General features: G+C 35.7%; 1 protein-coding gene across 2 annotated transcripts; it reads left to right on the top strand.

The window, feature by feature from the left end:
* Window positions 1-1,528: 1,528 nt before the first annotated feature.
* On the top strand, window positions 1,529-11,375 carry LOC128653046 (uncharacterized). 2 transcript variants are annotated; one of them, XR_008401331.1, is made up of 2 exons: window positions 1,529-5,807; window positions 6,239-6,676. XR_008401331.1 is itself a non-coding variant. In XM_053706093.1 (2 exons), the coding sequence occupies exon 2, from the start codon at window positions 6,649-6,651 to the stop codon at window positions 7,771-7,773; it is 1,125 nt and encodes a 374-aa protein (XP_053562068.1). In that variant the 5' UTR covers window positions 1,529-5,807; window positions 6,239-6,648; the 3' UTR covers window positions 7,774-11,375. The 2 variants fall into 2 exon arrangements, 1 of the variants encoding a protein (XP_053562068.1); XM_053706093.1 differs by having other exon boundaries at window positions 6,239-11,375.
* Window positions 11,376-21,700: the final 10,325 nt, after the last annotated feature.

Raw genomic sequence — 21,700 nt, forward strand, 5'->3', positions numbered from 1 at the left:
ACCTGATATAGGGTGTTGATGTCATTAGACCACACCCCTTATCATTACAGAGATGCACATCACCTAATATGCTTAATTGGTAGTAGGCTTTCGAGCCTATACAGCTTGGAGTAAGACAACATGCATAAAGAGGATGATGTGGTCAAAATACTCATTTGCCTAATAATTCTGCACTCCCTGTACACACACAGAGAGACAACCACATAAAACACAGACATACATACACACACCCTCACTGAGACATCCACAGAACACACAAAGACATACACACACCCTCACAGAGACACCCACAGAAAACACACACCCTCACAGAGACATCCACAAAAAACACAGACATACATACATACACACACACACCATCACAGAGACATCCACAGAAAACAGACATACACACCCACCCTCACAGAGGCATCCAGAGAAAATACACAAAGACAAACATACACACACCCTCACAGAGAGACCCACAGAAAAAAAATACATACACACTCATAGAGACACAAACCAAAGCACAAAGACATAAACACAGAAACACGCACAGGAGGAAACATTTATGCACATTGCATCCCCTAAATCAATGTTGTGTGACATGCATGATAAAAAAATGCAGAAATTAAGAGATCACTTTTTGAAGAATCATATTTGTAAATGTGCAAACAAAAATAATTCTGTGAATTCAAAATTGAACATTAATGATCTGGGTAGATGGCTAGATGAAGAAAAGTACTTTTAAAAGGTTGACATATGTTTGTTTGTTTTTTTCCCCAACCAAGAGCACCACTTCAAATATAGTGTACAAATGTTCCCATCTGTGAGCTGTACTTATGGATTTTGAAAATGTACTCTTGCCTCATGGGGCCCCCCTGGCCCATTGGGCCCCTGACAGGAGTCACCCCTGTCACCCCCTGATAGCGGCCCTGACCACTACCTTTTTAGACTAGATTACCACCTCTTCTAAGTTATTTATAGGTGGTTAAAGGGACAGTCAACACCAGAATTTTTGTTGTTTAAAAAGATAGATAATCCCTTTATTACCCATTACCCAGTTTTGCATAACCAACACTGTTATATTAATATACTTTTTAGCTCTGTGATTAACTTGTATCTAAGCATCTTCGTACAGCCCCCTGATCACATGACATTTTATTTATTATTTATTGACTTGCATTTTAGCCAATTAGTTAGTGTCTGCCACAAGCCACGGGCGTGATCACAATGTTATCTATATGGCTCACATGAACTATCTCTCTCCTGTCTTGAAAATCAAATAAAAAAGCATGTGATAAGAGGTGGCCTTCAAGGGCTTAGAAATTATCATTTGAGCTGTACTATTTTTAGCTTTCAACTAAGAATACCAAGAGAACAAAGCAAAATTGGTGATAAAAGTAAAATGGAAAGTTGTTTAAAATGGCATGCTCTATTTGAAACATGAAAGGTTTTTTTGGACTTGACTGTCCCTTTAAGGTTCTATGCTGTAATTTACTGCTTTATTTTCTTCTGTCCTCCTTCTCTTTGTTTCACACAGGGGAGTTCTTATGATTTTGCTCCAGGATTGAAAGATTTTCTAAGCTCTGCTGTGTCCGAAATGTCAGCAGCTTTGCCTATTACAAGGAAGCGTAAAAGGTCAGCCTCCGATTATCCTTCCACTAGCTATAAGTTTGTTAAACTAGATGTTACAGATACTGGTTCGGTTGATTTGTCCTCTGAAGGTGAGTTATTGTCTGATGATCAGGAGTCAGTATCTGATCAGGATACAGATTTTTTTTTTCTTTTGTATTTAAACATCTTTGCTCTCTTCTCAGAGAAGTGTTATGTACTTTAGGGGTTTAGGATCCTAAGGTATCTGAGGACAAGTCTGTTAATCAATTGGATTTGATTTTTAAACCTGCAGTGCTGCTAAATCCCAAAATGTTTCTCCTGTTCCTTGTGCTATCTCTGAGCTAGTCTCTGAGGGGCGATTTAGGCCAGGCAGTTCTTTTAATCCTTCCTTAAAGGGATAGTAAACACCAAAAATGTTATTGCTTAAAAAGATAGATAATCCCTTTATTTACCATCCCCCAGTTTTGCATAACCAACACTGTTATAGTAATATTTTTCCCTCTGTGATTACCTTGTATCTAAGCTTCTGCAGACTGCCTCCTTATCTCAGATCTTTTGACAAAGTTGCATTTCAAGCAATTAGTGCTGACTCTTAAATAACTCCATGTGCATTAGCACAATGTTAGCTATATGAAAAACATGAACTAACACCCTTTAGCTGTGAAAAACTGTTAATGCATTCAGATAAGAGGCGGCCTTCAAGGTCTTAGAAATTAGCATATAAGTCTACAACTTTCAACTAAGAATATTAAGAGAACAAAGCAATTTTGATGATAAAAGTAAATTAGAAAGTTGTTTAAAATTACACGCCCTATCGTACTCATGAAAGTTTAATTACAAGTTAACATAAAACTCATAACTAAAGTGTTAAAAAGTACACTAACACCCATAAACTACCAATTAACCCCTAAACCGAGGCCCTCCCGCATCAAAAACACTATAATAAATGTATTAACCCCTAATCTGCCGCTCCCGACATCACATCCACTAATAAAATGTATTAACCCCTATTCCGCCGCTCCCCGACATCGTGACCACTATGCTAAAGTTATTAACCCCTAAACCTCTGCCCTCCCGCATCAAAAACACTATTTAAATATTATTAACCCCTAATCTGCCGTCCGCCCACATCGCCCCCACTATACTAAAGTTATTAAGCCCTACACCGCCGCCACTATAATAAACCTATTAACCCCTAAACTGCAAGCCCCCGCACAACGAAATATACTAAATTAAACTATTAACCCTTAAACCGAATGCCCCCCACATCGAAATAAACTAAATTAAACTAATCACCCCTAAACCTAACAACCCAAAACTTTATATTAAATTTACAATTTCCCTAGCTTAAATTAAATTACAAGAATTATTGACAACAGCTTTAGACAGAGAAGTTATCAATGAAAAAGAATATGATTTTCTGTTTAAAACCAACTCAAAAACTCCAATTTTTTATTTTTTGCCAAAGTTACACAAAAATCCTCTACAACCCCCAGGTCGCCCAATCATCAGTGGCATAGATTCATTAACTTCTAATTTATCTGCATTTATAGATTATTTTTTACAGCCTTATGCACAAAATTCAAAATCATATTTAAAAGACACCACCAGTGTACTCAACATTATTAAACAATTAGAATGGAAACCTGATTTTCTATGGGCTACCATGGACGTTACATCATTATATTCCATAATAGACCATCAAAAAGGTCTAACAGCCATCAAATGGAAACTAACCCAAGATCCTAATTTATCTGAAAAAATGTTAGATTTTATTTTGGTAGCTATAGATTTCATGTTAACCCATAATTTTTTCTGGTTCAATGATTCACAATATTTACAAATTTGTGGTACCGCCATGGGCACCAGGTTCGCCCCCAGCTACGCCAACATTTATATGGACCATTTTGAACACCTTTATGTATGGTCCAATGACGTGGCTGGGGCGAACCTGGTGACATGGCGGAGGTACATCGACCATGTCCTCTGCATTTGGAAGGGAAATATAGAAAATTGCCAACAATTTGTTAATCATTTAAACAAAAACAACATGAACATCATTTTGACCCCAGAAATAAATAACACCAAAGCAATCTTTTTAGATTTGTCCATCACAACGGTTGATGGACATATACACACGAAAACACACTTTAAGGAATGTGATGCAAACACATACATTCAGCATGACAGTCAACACCACCCATCATGGTTAAAGGCTATTCCCAGAGGACAATTCCAACGCATCAGGAGAAATTGTGATAAAATAGAAGATTACGAGGAACAATCATTATTACTTAAAAAGAGATTTTTGCAAAAAGGCTACTCTTCAAGTAGTCTTGAGGTAGATAGACAACTAATTAAAAATCAGGATCGCAATTTAATTTTGGCAAAAAATAAAACTACAACAAATCAACAATCTTCTTTCCCCAGATTTGTCACAACATTTAATTCAGGGCACCATCAAATCAATAAAATAATCAAAAAACACTGGCACATTTTACAGAATGACGAATTCTTAAGTAATATTATACCCAACAAACCCCAGATCACATATAGAAGAGGTAGTAATTTTAAACAAAAGTTGGCCCCTTCTTTAATTAAAGGCATGGCCCCCAAACCACCTTTAAGTATATCTAACTTACAAGGTTTCTATACATGTGGAAAATGTAAAGGATGCAATTACACAAAAAGAACTCACAAATCTTTTACTTCCTTTGTAACGGGAAAGACCTATATAATTAAACATTTTATTACATGCAAGACTCAGAACGTGATCTATTTATTACAATGCAACTGTCAGATCCAATATTTAGGACAAACAACCAGATTTCTCAAGACCCGTATCTTAGAACACCTTAACAAAATAGAGAAGAGACATGAAGATCATGGTGTCCCTTTACATTGCAACACTTGCACCAAATTTGATTTTAAGAATTTTTCATGGATAGGGATAGAAAAGGTAACCACTCACTGGAGAGGAGGGAATTTGGAAGATGAGTTAAACAGGAGAGAACTATGGTGGATTCACACACTAAGAACTTACAATCATTGGGGGCTCAATAAAGATATTCGAATAGCAGCTTTTATCTAAACTAATTCCATTAGGGATAGAGAATTCTTTAAACACAAGGTTCTAATATATGAAGTAATTATTTACTACTGTTAAGTTTATTAGTTATTTATTTAGTTACATATAATATTACTTTATTGAGTTCACTATTTATTTTCTTTTCTTTCTTTTCATTTTTAATTCACACAAGTTAGGAAGATAATTATTTTCGCAATTAGTATTGTATTAAATTATATTTTGCACATTTTTTCACATCATATTTAAATTAGATAACACAAAAATTAAGGTAAACCAAAAAATTGCAAATATATTTTACAAATTTATTCATATTTAAATTAGATAACACAAAATATGAAATACCTTTAAACTGCACACATAACTTCACTGTTTTATTTATCCTTTAACGTAGCTATGCTATAAGGTTATGGTAAACCGTTAAATATAAGGTCACTATTCTTATCCATATATGAGTTGAACGGACAAATGCTGCCCTCTCTAAATTTTCTCGATGGGTTTTATAATATAAAGAGAAACTTTTTAAATTCCTTTTTCATATGATTCAAATTGATAATGCGGTCTTTAATGTGTTTGCAAAGTATTTATATTGTATATACCATTGCATAAATGTCTACGTTACTGAGTTATATGTAATTTAAGGCTGCCGCAAAAGTCTTTTTAATAGAAACTTTGGACAGTACCATTTAGTGACTAGAATTAAATCTCCATTTACATGTATTAAAGTCCGCACAGTGCAAAACATCTTTGCACATATTTCTTATGTTATCAAATTATATATAAAATTGCCATAAACCAACTAGATAACATTCAATTGTATTGGTGATTAGAATGGATACTGCCGCTATTCTATTTTTTCTATTCATAGAATGTAAGATCGTAAATCCCTATAACGGAACATTTGGTTAAAGCCACAAGGAAAAACGTCCTCACAGATTGGTCAGAAATAACACGTGACTAGCGAGCCCACACGACGTCATAGATCAACGGAAAATCTTCTAACATCATGGGATTGGCTAAAAGTATCACGTGAATTTAAAGCGGACCTTAAAGGGAACTGAAACTCAAGGAATACTCGAATGGGGACTTAATCTAACTCTGTCTTCTCATTGGACAAAAATGCAAAGTAATTCACTGATTGGTCACTTTTATTGTTCATGTTTATGCCGAACCAAATATAAAGTTAACATTTCAAAGTTAAATGAGCGACATAAAAAGATTTAATAATTTTTAAAAATAAGGTTGGGCCTAAACATCTAGTAGGAATTTGTACTTTTATTTCTGTTTCTATCATGTGAGTCCAATTTCCTGCCACAGACAGGAAATTGGAACATCGATACATTTGTATAAAAGCCGGCTATATTGTCACAGCATCATACAAACTGTTACTTGTTTTTATTGTCTTTTATTGCTCTTGAAAAAGACGCTTAAGCGTTGAAACGCGTAGAGCTACAATAAACCATTTTTTATCTTGCATATTTTGCAATTATTTCGCTGTGACGAGCCGGACTTGCTATTTTGGATAAGTAAGTTACTACTTGTTTCTTCAATTTAAAGTTTCACTTTACTGCTGATGAGGTTCCAATCCTTTTCCAGCCCCTTGTTGAAAACCTCCTTGTTGTTGCCTTTGGAGAGGGACATATCACAGAGGGATATACCATAGAAGCAGGACTCACGTTACTTAAGGAGTGAGTATATTGCACATTATTGCAACAGATTTTAACTTGCACATCAAGTCCATTTCTATCTATTATCAGAAACTTATTATTCCGCAAGACCAGCGCCATCCATTTCGTTTTGTCTATTGCTTATACAGTCCTTGGGGAGAGACTGAGGAAGGGCAGCGGTCACTTTATTTAACAAGGAGAGTATTGTTTTTAGTACATTGTGTTGAGCATATTTTCTGTTAACATCTATTTGTTTGCTACACACATCTTTGCACAGTTGTTCATTTATTTTTCTCCTACATGGCTAAAAACACTCTCAATGACTGGAGAGCGGCAAGACAAAATAAATACAATAATGCTTTTAAAGAAAATTCACACCCTAGTTCCAACTGGGAAACCATTATATCTAAACTAGAGAAATTATATGTCAAAGAAACAAAAAGATGGTGGGAAACCACCTTCCTTAGCCGCTATTTAAATGAAAATCTAGTTCCTAGAGGATTAAGAGTTTACAAAATTCCAGCTTTTGGTATGAATGACAAAATTTTCCTAGATAAATGGAATGCTGCATTACACAAATGCTCAACAGAGTTGGTTAGTTTACTATACGAATCACAAGACATTAGCTTAAAAAATATAGAGAAAGAAATAATAGCTCTTGAAAATGAATTGGACACTTTTTTATCAGATAAACGTTGTTTAGATAAATTTGAAGAAATAAAAAGTAATGCTAAACAATTAGATGACCAAATTGGGAACTCCAAATACAAAAAATATCTCAGGGACAAAGATGATTTTGATAAGGGCATACAATATGTCCAAATGCAAGAAGAAAATTCTAATATACAAAATAATTTTGCTAAAGGTCCCCACAATAAACACTCCTTTAGTGGAGATAAACAGCACATTGGTAATAAACCATGGGAAAAAAACAGAGTTAATTACAGGACCCAACAGGGATCAAACAGACAGTCAAATCATTATGACCAAAATTATGATCAACATAATGGAGATAGGGAAACCTATAATAGACATACAAATAGTAATTCATACAGGAATTATGATGCCAAACAGGAAAATAGAAATACATACAATTATGACAATAGAGCACATCATAAAGATTCTTACCCTTTTCCATCCAATCAAAATTGGGACAAACACAAATCAACACCCCACACCAATCAACATTGGCCTCAAAACAACAGATTTGCCCCTCTACAGAAGGACAGCCCCAATACACCAGTAGACAGACACACTCCACAGTTCAGGAATCAAGACAGCCCCATCGCATCAACAGAAAGATACACCCCACATTTCAGGAATCAGGACAACAGGTCCAACCCAAGAAAACGAGAAAGGACACCAATTCAGTTAGAGGGAGAAGGGGAGGTGGAGGCAAGACACATGAGAAAAAGACATTTTTAAGTAAGATATATAATTTGTCATCACAGCCAATCAGTGAACAAGAAACACGGGTATTAGCCAAAGGACTTAAATTTGTCCCAACCCAAGGAGTAAATACTTTTCAATTATTCATAGACGCTCAGAAATTCATCAGGAATTTAACTATTAAACGTTTCTTTATTAAAAAAGAAACTTTAAGCTATACACCTCCTGAGAGTGACCCGAGGACTAAATTTAAAAATCCATCAAAATTTTATCCCAGTCATTTCAAAGGGCCTTGTATAGATGTCTTTGGGAAACTAATTATGAAAGACATAGAAAATTTGAGACACCAACCCAAACACTATAATCTATCTAAAACAGAATCTGAAATTTTAAAAGTACTTAACAAGAGAGAGGACATCGTTATAAAGGAAGCTGATAAGGGGGAGGGGTAGTCATTATGGATAGAGCCTTTTACTTACAAGAAGCCAACAGAATTCTATCAGACACTAACACTTACCATATTCTAAACCACTCCCCCAAAAAAGAATTCAGTCAGGAATTACAAGAATTATTGACAACAGCTTTAGACAGAGAAGTTATCAATGAAAAAGAATATGATTTTCTGTTTAAAACCAACTCAAAAACTCCAATTTTTTATTTTTTGCCAAAGTTACACAAAAATCCTCTACAACCCCCAGGTCGCCCAATCATCAGTGGCATAGATTCATTAACTTCTAATTTATCTGCATTTATAGATTATTTTTTACAGCCTTAAGCACAAAATTCAAAATCATATTTAAAAGACACCACCAGTGTACTCAACATTATTAAACAATTAGAATGGAAACCTGATTTTCTATGGGCTACCATGGACGTTACATCATTATATTCCATAATAGACCATCAAAAAGGTCTAACAGCCATCAAATGGAAACTAACCCAAGATCCTAATTTATCTGAAAAAATGTTAGATTTTATTTTGGTAGCTATAGATTTCATGTTAACCCATAATTTTTTCTGGTTCAATGATTCACAATATTTACAAATTTGTGGTACCGCCATGGGCACCAGGTTCGCCCCCAGCTACGCCAACATTTATATGGACCATTTTGAACACCTTTATGTATGGTCCAATGACGTGGCTGGGGCGAACCTGGTGACATGGCGGAGGTACATCGACCATGTCCTCTGCATTTGGAAGGGAAATATAGAAAATTGCCAACAATTTGTTAATCATTTAAACAAAAACAACATGAACATCATTTTGACCCCAGAAATAAATAACACCAAAGCAATCTTTTTAGATTTGTCCATCACAACGGTTGATGGACATATACACACGAAAACACACTTTAAGGAATGTGATGCAAACACATACATTCAGCATGACAGTCAACACCACCCATCATGGTTAAAGGCTATTCCCAGAGGACAATTCCAACGCATCAGGAGAAATTGTGATAAAATAGAAGATTACGAGGAACAATCATTATTACTTAAAAAGAGATTTTTGCAAAAAGGCTACTCTTCAAGTAGTCTTGAGGTAGATAGACAACTAATTAAAAATCAGGATCGCAATTTAATTTTGGCAAAAAATAAAACTACAACAAATCAACAATCTTCTTTCCCCAGATTTGTCACAACATTTAATTAAGGGCACCATCAAATCAATAAAATAATCAAAAAACACTGGCACATTTTACAGAATGACGAATTCTTAAGTAATATTATACCCAACAAACCCCAGATCACATATAGAAGAGGTAGTAATTTTAAACAAAAGTTGGCCCCTTCTTTAATTAAAGGCATGGCCCCCAAACCACCTTTAAGTATATCTAACTTACAAGGTTTCTATACATGTGGAAAATGTAAAGGATGCAATTACACAAAAAGAACTCACAAATCTTTTACTTCCTTTGTAACGGGAAAGACCTATATAATTAAACATTTTATTACATGCAAGACTCAGAACGTGATCTATTTATTACAATGCAACTGTCAGATCCAATATTTAGGACAAACAACCAGATTTCTCAAGACCCGTATCTTAGAACACCTTAACAAAATAGAGAAGAGACATGAAGATCATGGTGTCCCTTTACATTGCAACACTTGCACCAAATTTGATTTTAAGAATTTTTCATGGATAGGGATAGAAAAGGTAACCACTCACTGGAGAGGAGGGAATTTGGAAGATGAGTTAAACAGGAGAGAACTATGGTGGATTCACACACTAAGAACTTACAATCATTGGGGGCTCAATAAAGATATTCGAATAGCAGCTTTTATCTAAACTAATTCCATTAGGGATAGAGAATTCTTTAAACACAAGGTTCTAATATATGAAGTAATTATTTACTACTGTTAAGTTTATTAGTTATTTATTTAGTTACATATAATATTACTTTATTGAGTTCACTATTTATTTTCTTTTCTTTCTTTTCATTTTTAATTCACACAAGTTAGGAAGATAATTATTTTCGCAATTAGTATTGTATTAAATTATATTTTGCACATTTTTTCACATCATATTTAAATTAGATAACACAAAAATTAAGGTAAACCAAAAAATTGCAAATATATTTTACAAATTTATTCATATTTAAATTAGATAACACAAAATATGAAATACCTTTAAACTGCACACATAACTTCACTGTTTTATTTATCCTTTAACGTAGCTATGCTATAAGGTTATGGTAAACTGTTAAATATAAGGTCACTATTCTTATCCATATATGAGTTGAACGGACAAATGCTGCCCTCTCTAAATTTTCTCGATGGGTTTTATAATATAAAGAGAAACTTTTTAAATTCCTTTTTCATATGATTCAAATTGATAATGCGGTCTTTAATGTGTTTGCAAAGTATTTATATTGTATATACCATTGCATAAATGTCTACGTTACTGAGTTATATGTAATTTAAGGCTGCCGCAAAAGTCTTTTTAATAGAAACTTTGGACAGTACCATTTAGTGACTAGAATTAAATCTCCATTTACATGTATTAAAGTCCGCACAGTGCAAAACATCTTTGCACATATTTCTTATGTTATCAAATTATATATAAAATTGCCATAAACCAACTAGATAACATTCAATTGTATTGGTGATTAGAATGGATACTGCCGCTATTCTATTTTTTCTATTCATAGAATGTAAGATCGTAAATCCCTATAACGGAACATTTGGTTAAAGCCACAAGGAAAAACATCCTCACAGATTGGTCAGAAATAACACGTGACTAGCGAGCCCACACGACGTCATAGATCAACGGAAAATCTTCTAACATCATGGGATTGGCTAAAAGTATCACGTGAATTTAAAGCGGACCTTAAAGGGAACTGAAACTCAAGGAATACTCGAATGGGGACTTAATCTAACTCTGTCTTCTCATTGGACAAAAATGCAAAGTAATTCACTGATTGGTCACTTTTATTGTTCATGTTTATGCCGAACCAAATATAAAGTTAACATTTCAAAGTTAAATGAGAGACATAAAAAGATTTAATAATTTTTAAAAATAAGGTTGCGCCTAAACATCTAGTAGGAATTTGTACTTTTATTTCTGTTTCTATCATGTGAGTCCAATTTCCTGCCACAGACAGGAAATTGGAACATCGATACATTTGTATAAAAGCCGGCTATATTGTCACAGCATCATACAAACTGTTACTTGTTTTTATTGTCTTTTATTGCTCTTGAAAAAGACGCTTAAGCGTTGAAACGCGTAGAGCTACAATAAACCATTTTTTATCTTGCATATTTTGCAATTATTTCGCTGTGACGAGCCGGACTTGCTATTTTGGATAAGTAAGTTACTACTTGTTTCTTCAATTTAAAGTTTCACTTTACTGCTGATGAGGTTCCAATCCTTTTCCAGCCCCTTGTTGAAAACCTCCTTGTTGTTGCCTTTGGAGAGGGACATATCACAGAGGGATATACCATAGAAGCAGGACTCACGTTACTTAAGGAGTGAGTATATTGCACATTATTGCAACAGATTTTAACTTGCACATCAAGTCCATTTCTATCTATTATCAGAAACTTATTATTCCGCAAGACCAGCGCCATCCATTTCGTTTTGTCTATTAAATTAAATTAAAACTTAAAAAAAACTGTGTTTAAACTAACAATTAAACTAATATAATTATTAAACTAAAATTAAACTAACTACCAATTAAATAAACTAAACTACACATTAAAAAAATCCTAACAATACTGAAAAAGTATCTAATTAAAAAAACAATAAAATACTAAGTTACAAAAAATAACAAACACTAAATTACGGAAAATAACAAACGAAATTATCCAAAATAAAAAAAGAATTACACCTAATCTAATAGCCCTATTAAAATAAAAAAGCCCACCCAAAATAAAAAAAACCCCTAGCCTACAATAAACTGCCAATGACCCTTAAAAGGGCCTTTTGTGGGGCATAGCCCCAAAGATATCAGCTCTTTTACCTGTAAAAAAAACACAAAGACCCCCAACAGTAAAACCCATTACCCAACCAACCCCCTAAAATAAAAAACCTAATTCTAAAAAAACCTAAGCTACCCATTGCCCTGAAAAGGTCATTTAGCTCTTTTACTGCTCCAACCCTAAACAAAAAATAAACCCACCCAAAAAAACCTTAAAAAAAGCCTAACACTAACCCCCGACAATCCACTTATAGTTTTTGAAGTCCCGCTTGAATGATCTTCATCCCGGAGTTGAAGTCCTTATCCAGGCGGAGAGAATTCTTCATCCAGATGGCCTCTTCGAACTTCATCCAGGTGGCATCTTCTATCTTGGTCCCAGCGGCGCGGAGCAGGTCCATCCTGAAGACATCCAGCGTGGAGCATCCTCTTCATACGGTCGCCACCGTACACTAAATCTTCAATGCAAGGGACGGGATTCAAGATTGCGTTGCTTGCATTCCTATTGGCTGAAAATTTTGAATCAGTCAATATGAATTAAGGCTGCTAAAATCCTAGTGGCTATTCAAATCAGCCAATAGGATTTAGGCAGCTCTCATTCTATTGGCTAATTCGAATTAGCCAATAGAATGAGAGCTGCTTAAATCCTATTGGCTGATTTGAATAGCTAAGAGGATTTTAGCAGCCCTAATTCCTATTGGCTGATTCAAATTTTTCAGCCAATAGGAATGCAAGGGTCGCCATCTTGAATTGCGTCCCTTGCATTGAAGCAACCGTATGAAGAGAATGCTCTGTGCCGGATGTCTTCAGGATGGACCCGCTCCGCACTGCCGGGATCAAGATAGAAGATGCCGCCTGGATGAAGATTGAAGAGGCAGCCTGGATGAAGACTTCTCGCCGCATGGATGAGGACTTCAACGCCGGGATGAAGATTGAAGAGGCTGTGTGGATGAAGACTTATCGCTGCCTGGAAGAAGACTTCAACTCTGGGATGAAGATCGTTCAAGCGGGACTTCAAAAACTGTAAGTGGATCGCCGGGGGTTAGTGTTAGGCTTTTTTAAAGGTTTTTTTGGGTGGGTTTATTTTTTAGTTTTTTAGAGTTTGGGCAGTAAAAGAGCTAAATGCCCTTTTAAGGGCAATGACTATACAAATGCCCTTTTCAGGGCAATGGGTAGCTTAGGTTTTTTTAGATTTAGGTTTTTTATTTTGGGGGGTTGGTTGGGTGATGGGTTTTACTGTTGGGGGGATATTTGTGTTTTTTTTACTGGTAAAAGAGCTGATATCTTTGGGAAAATGCCCCACAAAAGGCCCTTTTAAGGGCCATTGGTAGTTTATTGTAGGCTAGGGTTTTTTTTATTTTGGGTGGGCTTTTTTATTTTGATAGAGCTATTAGATTAGGTGTAATTCTTTTTTATTTTGGATAATTTAGTTTATTATTTTTTGTAATTTAGTGTTTTGTTTTTTGTAATTTTAGGTTTTAGTGTAAGGCAGGTACAGTTTTATTTGACAGGTAAGTTTGTATTTATTTTTTAAATAGGAATTATTTAATTAATAATTGTAACTTTAGCTCTAGTTTAATTATGTTAAAGTTATGGGGTGTTAGGGTTACGTTAGGGTTAGGTTTAGGGGTTAATATAGTTTAATTTAGATTTTTGCGATGTGGGGGGCTGGCTGTTTAGGGGTTTATAGATTTATTTAGTGGTAGCAATGTGGGAGGCCAGAGGTTTAGGGGTTAATAACTTTAATTAGTTGCGGCGATGTCTGGGAGCGGCGGAATAGGGGTTAATAACTTTAGTATAGTTGCGGCAATATTGGGAGCGGCAGATTAGGGTTAATAGATTTATTTAGGTAACGGCGATATTGGGAGCAGCAGATTAGGGTTAATAACATTATGTAGGTGGCGGTGATGTCGGGGGCGGCAGATTAGGGGTGTTTAGACGTGGTTTTTATGTTAAGTTCTTAGGTTTAAACGTTAGTTTTCTTTCTCCATAGACATCAATTAGGCTGCGTTACGAAGCTTTTCATTCCGCGATCGCAGGTGTTAGGTTTTTTTCTGACCCGCTTTCCCCATTGATGTCTATGGGGAAAGCATGCACGAGCACGTTAATCACATTGCTTGTTTTGTTCGCGGTATGGAGCTCAACGCAGCCATATCGCACGCACAAGCCGGGTTTTTTAAAACCTGTAATGGCTGCGCTATAGGGGTTAAATAATGCAACTTTTGTTGCTCTCTTTACTTTCCCTATAGTGCTCAAAACTCGTAATCTAGCTGATTGATCTTTGGGAAAGTCCTCCAATCAGCTTTGGATGGTACATTTAAATATTGGCAAGAACTCTCCTGTGTTGAACAAACAGAAGGAGGACAGATACCCTTAGAAGCAAGAGCATCGTTAGACTGATTAGAATGCACAAGATGAGACGTAAATGATTTGCAAAACTGAGTAGGAGGATTATATAAACCACCTTACAAAAATATACTTAACATTAGTAGGAAAGTGTATATAGCATTCGATGAGCACTAACATGCAAACAGGCCAAACATAAAGATGTGCACAAGAGACAAAGGGCGCAAAAAACAATCCACACTAAAAAAAAACACGCGCCAAGACGTAATTCCATGAAAAATCTGATACATGCAATCAAGGTGACGTGGAAAAAACTGACGTGAACTATCAAGCTGGCACATGAAAAACATGGCACATGAAAAACATCAACGCGTGAAAAAATTATGGGCACAATCAAAGTGATCAAAAAAAATACTATATAGGGTAAAATAAGGTACTTATATATCTAGCCTAACATGTCTGACATAAGGGTCCCCAGGCTATGATATACCCATAAAAGAGCACCTACTAAAAGCCTAAAGGCTAAGCAGGTACCCACCTACTAGAAAAGAGAGAGATTTTGTAGAAACATCATAAGTAACTACACGTAAGACAGGGATTTCAGCACTTTCTTTTTATTAGGTTCCAATAACCTTGCCAAACTTCAATATTTGGAAATAAACACAGTGCAATATTGTTCTTGCAAGCATACAACAGGTATAGGATTACTGATACTAGGCTATGCATAAGAACCACATCCAGATAGTACACAGCCTCTGTGAAGTTTGGCAAGGTTATTGGAACCTAATAAAAAGAAAGTGCTGAAATCCCTGTCTTACGTGTAGTTACTTATGATGTTTCTACAAAATCTCTCTCTTTTTTAGCTGTTCATGATAGTTTAAGGGTCTGCACTTTCATCTTATACATAGGTTTTTCTAAGTTTAAATTTAATACTTAGATTTACTAATTTACAAAGCCTGACTCCCCTTATGTCTATCATTATACCCACCTACTAGGCACCTATTCTACTGGACTTACCATAAGCAGAAATAACTGCTTCCAGTAGATAGACAATCCAGTGCTGTACACGTGACAGCAGAGGATCGAAATTTATGGAGTATAACGTTGAACCAACAGGAGGAGGTTAGGGACCAGTCATCGCAACACCTGTGGCAGGTCCGCAACTAACTCCCATAGGGTTTTCTTGTGCCACTATCCAAACAGTAGCTCTTCTGCCAAGGCAAAGACAAGACTACTTTCCAGTAAGGTGGACGTTTTGGGTTCTTTGCTTCCTCCTAGAGGTCAAGAGTATAATTGAGGGTTGTGCTGAAATCCCTGTCTTTCCTAATAACAACCTAATTATGGTTGTTATTCTATCTAACTTTATACTGTGAATATATCAAGAGTATAATGCCCAGGAGCAATGGATCGTGAACTCTCACCACCTTTATTAAAGAAACATATCCAATAACATACCCCACAATTGCTACTCTGTAAAAGATGTGAGTGTTTCTACATCTAAATAGGGAAAACCATGTGACTCATGCATCAAGGTGCCATGTGTGTACAGAGAAGTCAATCACACATTTCTTTCATTCACATTGTCATCATCATGTATTTTGTAGTATTTCATTTTGGTATTTTAGTTTAGATTGCACTCCTTTTATACACATATATCACTTTTATATGGTGTAGTCACGCTAATCTAGCTTTACACACATGGCACCATGATGCATGAGTCACATGATTATTCTTGTTTAGATGCGGAAAAACGCTCACACCAACCAAGGAGTAACATATGCTAAAACTCCCTTGGACAAAGCAGCTAGTTGTTCCATGAGGATCTAGCATTGACTGATGAACACTACAGAAAAGGAAGGACATGAGCAGGAGTGGCAGCAACAACTGTAGTGATGAAGACTTTTACAGCAGCAGCAACTGCTGAGTTAATGAGTGCAGCAGCAGGCAGCAGAAGCAGGGAATCTAGGAGGAGCAGATTTTAAAATCAATTGATGTCAAAGCTCAGGCCTTGGAAGGCTGCTTTTCAGAAATCCCATTTACTCCACGAGCTGTAGTGAAACTTGTGAGCTCTAAAGGTTCAGTATATTGCCAGTTAATGAAAACACTTGCTCACTTTACAGGACGGTTCGGGGACAAGAGAGGATCTCCTGAGATACTTTAGACAGGACAGGCGAAACGCGTAAGACCTTGTTGTTCTGTTTCCCCTGCCTGTCAGTCTGCCTTTTTAATATGGCCAAGTGCCTTCAATAAAGACTTTGTTTTTTACTACTTACGCTTGTGGGTCTGTTAAGTAGTGCCTGCCGCCTCCCCTTCTTTTGTGGAGTTTCCTGCCCATGTTTCACGACCAGTAGCACTAGCCACATCCTCATCAGATACCCTGGGATGTCAACAGTTTGCTGTCAGGGAGAGGAAGGCATGATGCCAACTAGGTGCACTCCATAAGTTAGTGGTAGACAAAACAAGGGGTCACAATCTTAAGTTAGAGGGTAGCAGATACAGGAGAAATGTGAGGAAGCATTTTTTTTACAGAAAGGGTGGTGGATTAATGGAATAAACTTCCAATAGAGGTGGTTAACACTGTAAAATAATTTAAAAAATGCCTGGGACATGCATAAGGCTGTCCAAAGAAAACAGTAACATGCAATATGGGTAGACTTGATAGGCTCTCTGGTTCTTATCTACCGTCAAAGTCTATGGGTAGATTTATTATGCTGTGGATGTAGCTATTTCCACGTGAGTCTTCAGGCTTGCCGGAAACAAAAGTTAAGAAGCAGCAGTCAAAAGACCACTGCTCCTTAATTCATCCACCACCTCTGAGGTGGCGGACAGCAATCATCCCGATCGGATATGATCGGGATTTTTGACACCCCTTGCTAGCGGCCAATTGGCCGCCAATGTGCAGGGGGTGGCATTGCACAAGCATTTCACCAGAAATGCTTGTGCAATGATAAATGCTAACAGCGTATGCTGTCGGCATTTAGCGATGTCGGGCGGACATGATACGTTACAGCTAATTATGTCCGTCTGAGATTTCATAAATCTACCGCTATGTTTCTATGTAAAGTGCACTGACTGTCCAGCAGCCTTTGCAAACTCCTCCTTCAACACTGCAATAAAGGAACAGTAGAGTGAGAGAACTACATTCTTACTAAAAGTGCTGCACAAAGGAAGGTGGTATTGGGGTTCATCAGCCTCCAATAGCTTCAGAGCTTTCCCTTCAAGGGTGGTAAAGGAGAGTTATGGGCTTTGTGTTCTGTGTGTTTTGGTGGGAACTTTGATACATTGGAATAAACACCTACCAAAGAGAAAGACAAGATAGGAGTTTCCTACATTTTTTTAAAATTAATTATAGCATTAGTACTATATCTTAGCTATATACATGCACTGTGTGCAATAACCAGCCACTAAAAAATGTATAATTCTAAAAAAGAGGCCTAGTAATGCGACCACTGAAATAAAAATAATAAATTAAATGTTAAAACTGATGCTCAGAATTAACACTAAAAAAAATTATAGAAAAATTCCCACTCCACAGTACTGTGCAATTGCACTAAAATAAATACAATAGCTGTTGATGATTGTATTTAAGATAATCACAAATAGCTGACAGAGGGCCAGATTAAAAGTGGATCGCTATTTAACACTCCCGCTTGAGCGTTAACTACACTAGAAGTAAGCTTTTTGTGTGCGTCGGGTTCCGCTCATTAAGTTGAAATGAAAAATATATAATTTGCGCACTGACGCGAGTAAAAAGCCTAACTTACAATAACCTATTCCCCCATAGAAGTCAATTGAGCAAAAACATGATGGGAAAAAACACCCTACTCGCGCTCAAACATGATCGTATATTCTCAGGTGTTCTAACCTGACATGAAAATATTAATATTTCACATTCCAATGTTCTCACATAGAAGATATATATATATATATAATGGCTTTAAACATGATTATGTATATGTATGTATATATATATATATATACAGTACATATATAGCAATAAAGTGAGTCCTACTATTTTTTTTTTGTTTCCTTGTGCATATGAAACTTATATTTACACTATAATGTAGTCTACTAAGTGTGCAATAGCATTATGTCTAAAAAAGATTTAATTTACATACCTTAATTAAAAAATACTTTATTACTAAACAAATGCTAACCTTCATCTGTCATAATCATTTTGCAGGTGGTATGTACAGTATATATAGGTGTGTATATATGTTTATTCATGTGCATTTATGTGTTTATATGTTTATAAATGTTAGAAAAATGACGCCGATAGACTTGCTCAACACAGGGTTGCCACAAACCTCTAATTTGTAAATATCTGTGAAGCGCAATAAAACGAGGTATGCCTGTATATGTTTATACATACATATATACATCATTAGACATGTATATCTGTGTTAAAGCTCTTTGCCTGCCTTTTTTTTTCTAACACCTGAGACCTCATATCTTTGAGCCCTTATAACTTTTTTGTGCAATTTTTAAAAAAAATAATTTTTATTAGATGGTGTTATTATGAGTGTAACTGTACTTTGTAAAGTATTTTTGATGTGTTTTTTGACACTTTTTTGTTTCACAAAAAAGTTAACCAGAGCTCTGAGAATGTGGTAGCCCAACACACGTTAACTTCAATTGCGCTCAAGAGATCGCATTTACTTTCAACTTGTAATACGAGCAGAAAACCTGATGCGCGCATACACCCATGATAAATCCCTTATAGTTTACACGTAACTGTTAGCGCTCCCTTTGTAATCTGGCCCAGAGTGTCAAAGTGATAAAAGATGGTAGAGCTTCCCCTTGTCTCCCACCTCCCTATGCTAGGTTAAAAGTGGCCTGAACAAGCCTATATGGCATTTAATGCCTGACTTGCTGTCCCTAACATCAATCATTTAGTAATACTCTGTCAAGATTGGACAGGGGTAGATAAACTCATGAATGGTCAGACCCCTGTACATCACAGCAAATGAACATTCAGATTAACCAAACTATCTCATCCCCATCCCCTTTCCTCTGCTTCCTGACATTTTTTGGTGCCAAAACAAACAAAACAAATGTAACTAACAAACATGCTAAAGTTTGTTCCTCATCCATTGTGCATTTAGATAGTCAGGATTCTGATGAATGCCCGAATCAGCCAAAATACAGATTCGTCTGATGCAAAAACCACTTGCTTATAATACATTGCATACTTGTTTTATTGAAATACCTACTTGTGATTCATTGTAAATTTTTTTTTGCACAAATAGTTTATTAATCCTCTTAAAACATAGCCTCCAGTGTATATTTAGAGTAAAGCATTCAATGCATATACACATAAATAAGACACGTTGTTAGGTGTATCACAATTATGTCATGAAGCAAACAATAATCTGGTACGTAAACTAAAACAATTCTATTGATGACACTAAAAATACACTTAACGAGTGTTAAATATTTCACACACACCTTTATACTAACCTTTATAAATTATTCTTGCATTTTCTGGCTTTTGTGTTTGTATCAGGTTGTTTTTCAACAACATTTTATTTATGGGAGCAGATACTAATTTTGAAATTTATGTTGCGTTGTCCGATATGCCAGCAGCTGAATACATTATTGGACATAACAGACAAAGAACTAATGATTGCTTGAAGAAATTGATTAATTCATTTGTCCATACCATTTGGCACCACAAATGAGATACAGGAAGGGGGAACAAGTTATATTGTTTGGTTAAAAAGCTCCTTTGTAATGATGTACAGGTGGTCTGGCCATTCATGTGTCCATCGTCCCCTGTTCGATCCTGCCATAGTATTTCAAATGTATGATGTTGGGGACATCCAGACACTAAATGTTGGACTTGAGTAATATAGGCATATCCAATCAAGCCTTAAAGGACCAGCAAATACAGTAGATTTGCATAATCAACAAATGCATTACAAAAAGACAATGCAATAGCACAGTCTAAACTTCAAAATGAGTAGTAGATTGTTTTCTCTATTTCCAATACTCCTGTATCATGTGACAGCCATCAGCCAATCACAAATGCATATACGTATATTCTGTGAATGTTTAGACATGCTCAGTAGGAGCTGGTGACTCAAAAAATGTAAATATAAAAAGACTGTGCACATTTTGTTAATGGAAGTAAATTAGAAATTTGACTTGAGTGTCCCTTTAACTTTGCATAGGTAGGTGGGAGACTAGAGGAGGCTCATACATTTTAAATCCCTTTGACTAGAGCTATTAGAACATTATGTAATTTCTATGTCTCTGTGAGCTAGTCATTACATCAAATTTACTCAGAGATTTGCATGTTCTGTTAACATTAAATGGTTCTTTTAATTGTTCGAATTCTATAGTGTAAAATGTTTGTTAATATTAACTGTCTATATTTGCTGTTTTCATTAGAAATAATGATAACAAATCCAATATTTGTCAGAAAGAATGCCCACATAGATGAAATTAGGCCGAACTGGATGTTTTGAAAAATCCAAAATAAATCTTTTGGACCAAACAAATTGTTTGTCCATGCACATGACTTATACTGGGCTAGGCGGTAGATTGAATTCTTGACTATGCCCCTAGAACATCCTAGAATGCACACAGCCAGCCCTTGGAGACACTTTTTGTTCTGTAGGCTTAGAATACTTTACCATAACAAAACAGAGATGCAAATATTGTACAATTACATTAACATAACCCATAACCCATTTTACAAGCGCATTTCCTAAGTGTTGCTGTTGTAATTATTGATTTGTATTATAATAAAAATGTAAAATACCAATTGAAATTAGGATGGTTTCTACCTGTAGGTTCTTAAAACAGGTCATATTTTGTTATTTTTATTATGGATCAGGAGAGATAAATGTGACCAGTCACTGCTTCAGATTAGCTATTTATTGGCATAACATGACATACTCATGCTGCCTTATATTTATAAAAATATTAATTGGATCCAAAAATTAAGATATGAAATGCTGCACTGACAACTGACAATGCACTCAAGCACAATGGCTGTAAAGGTTCACCCAACCTTTGAAGGTTTTAGAGAGGGCTTATAATTAAAAACACTAGATGCATATACACTATACAACAGAAGGGAGAAGACCCCAGTGCAATATAACTTAAATGTCAAATGATTCAAAATTGTATCACCTAACAGTAACTGCATTACTTCAAAGGTTTACACTAGGGTATTTGCTCTTATATAA

Source organism: Bombina bombina, chromosome 3 (genome assembly GCF_027579735.1).
Source record: "Bombina bombina isolate aBomBom1 chromosome 3, aBomBom1.pri, whole genome shotgun sequence".
NCBI classification, from domain to species: domain Eukaryota; kingdom Metazoa; phylum Chordata; class Amphibia; order Anura; family Bombinatoridae; genus Bombina; species Bombina bombina.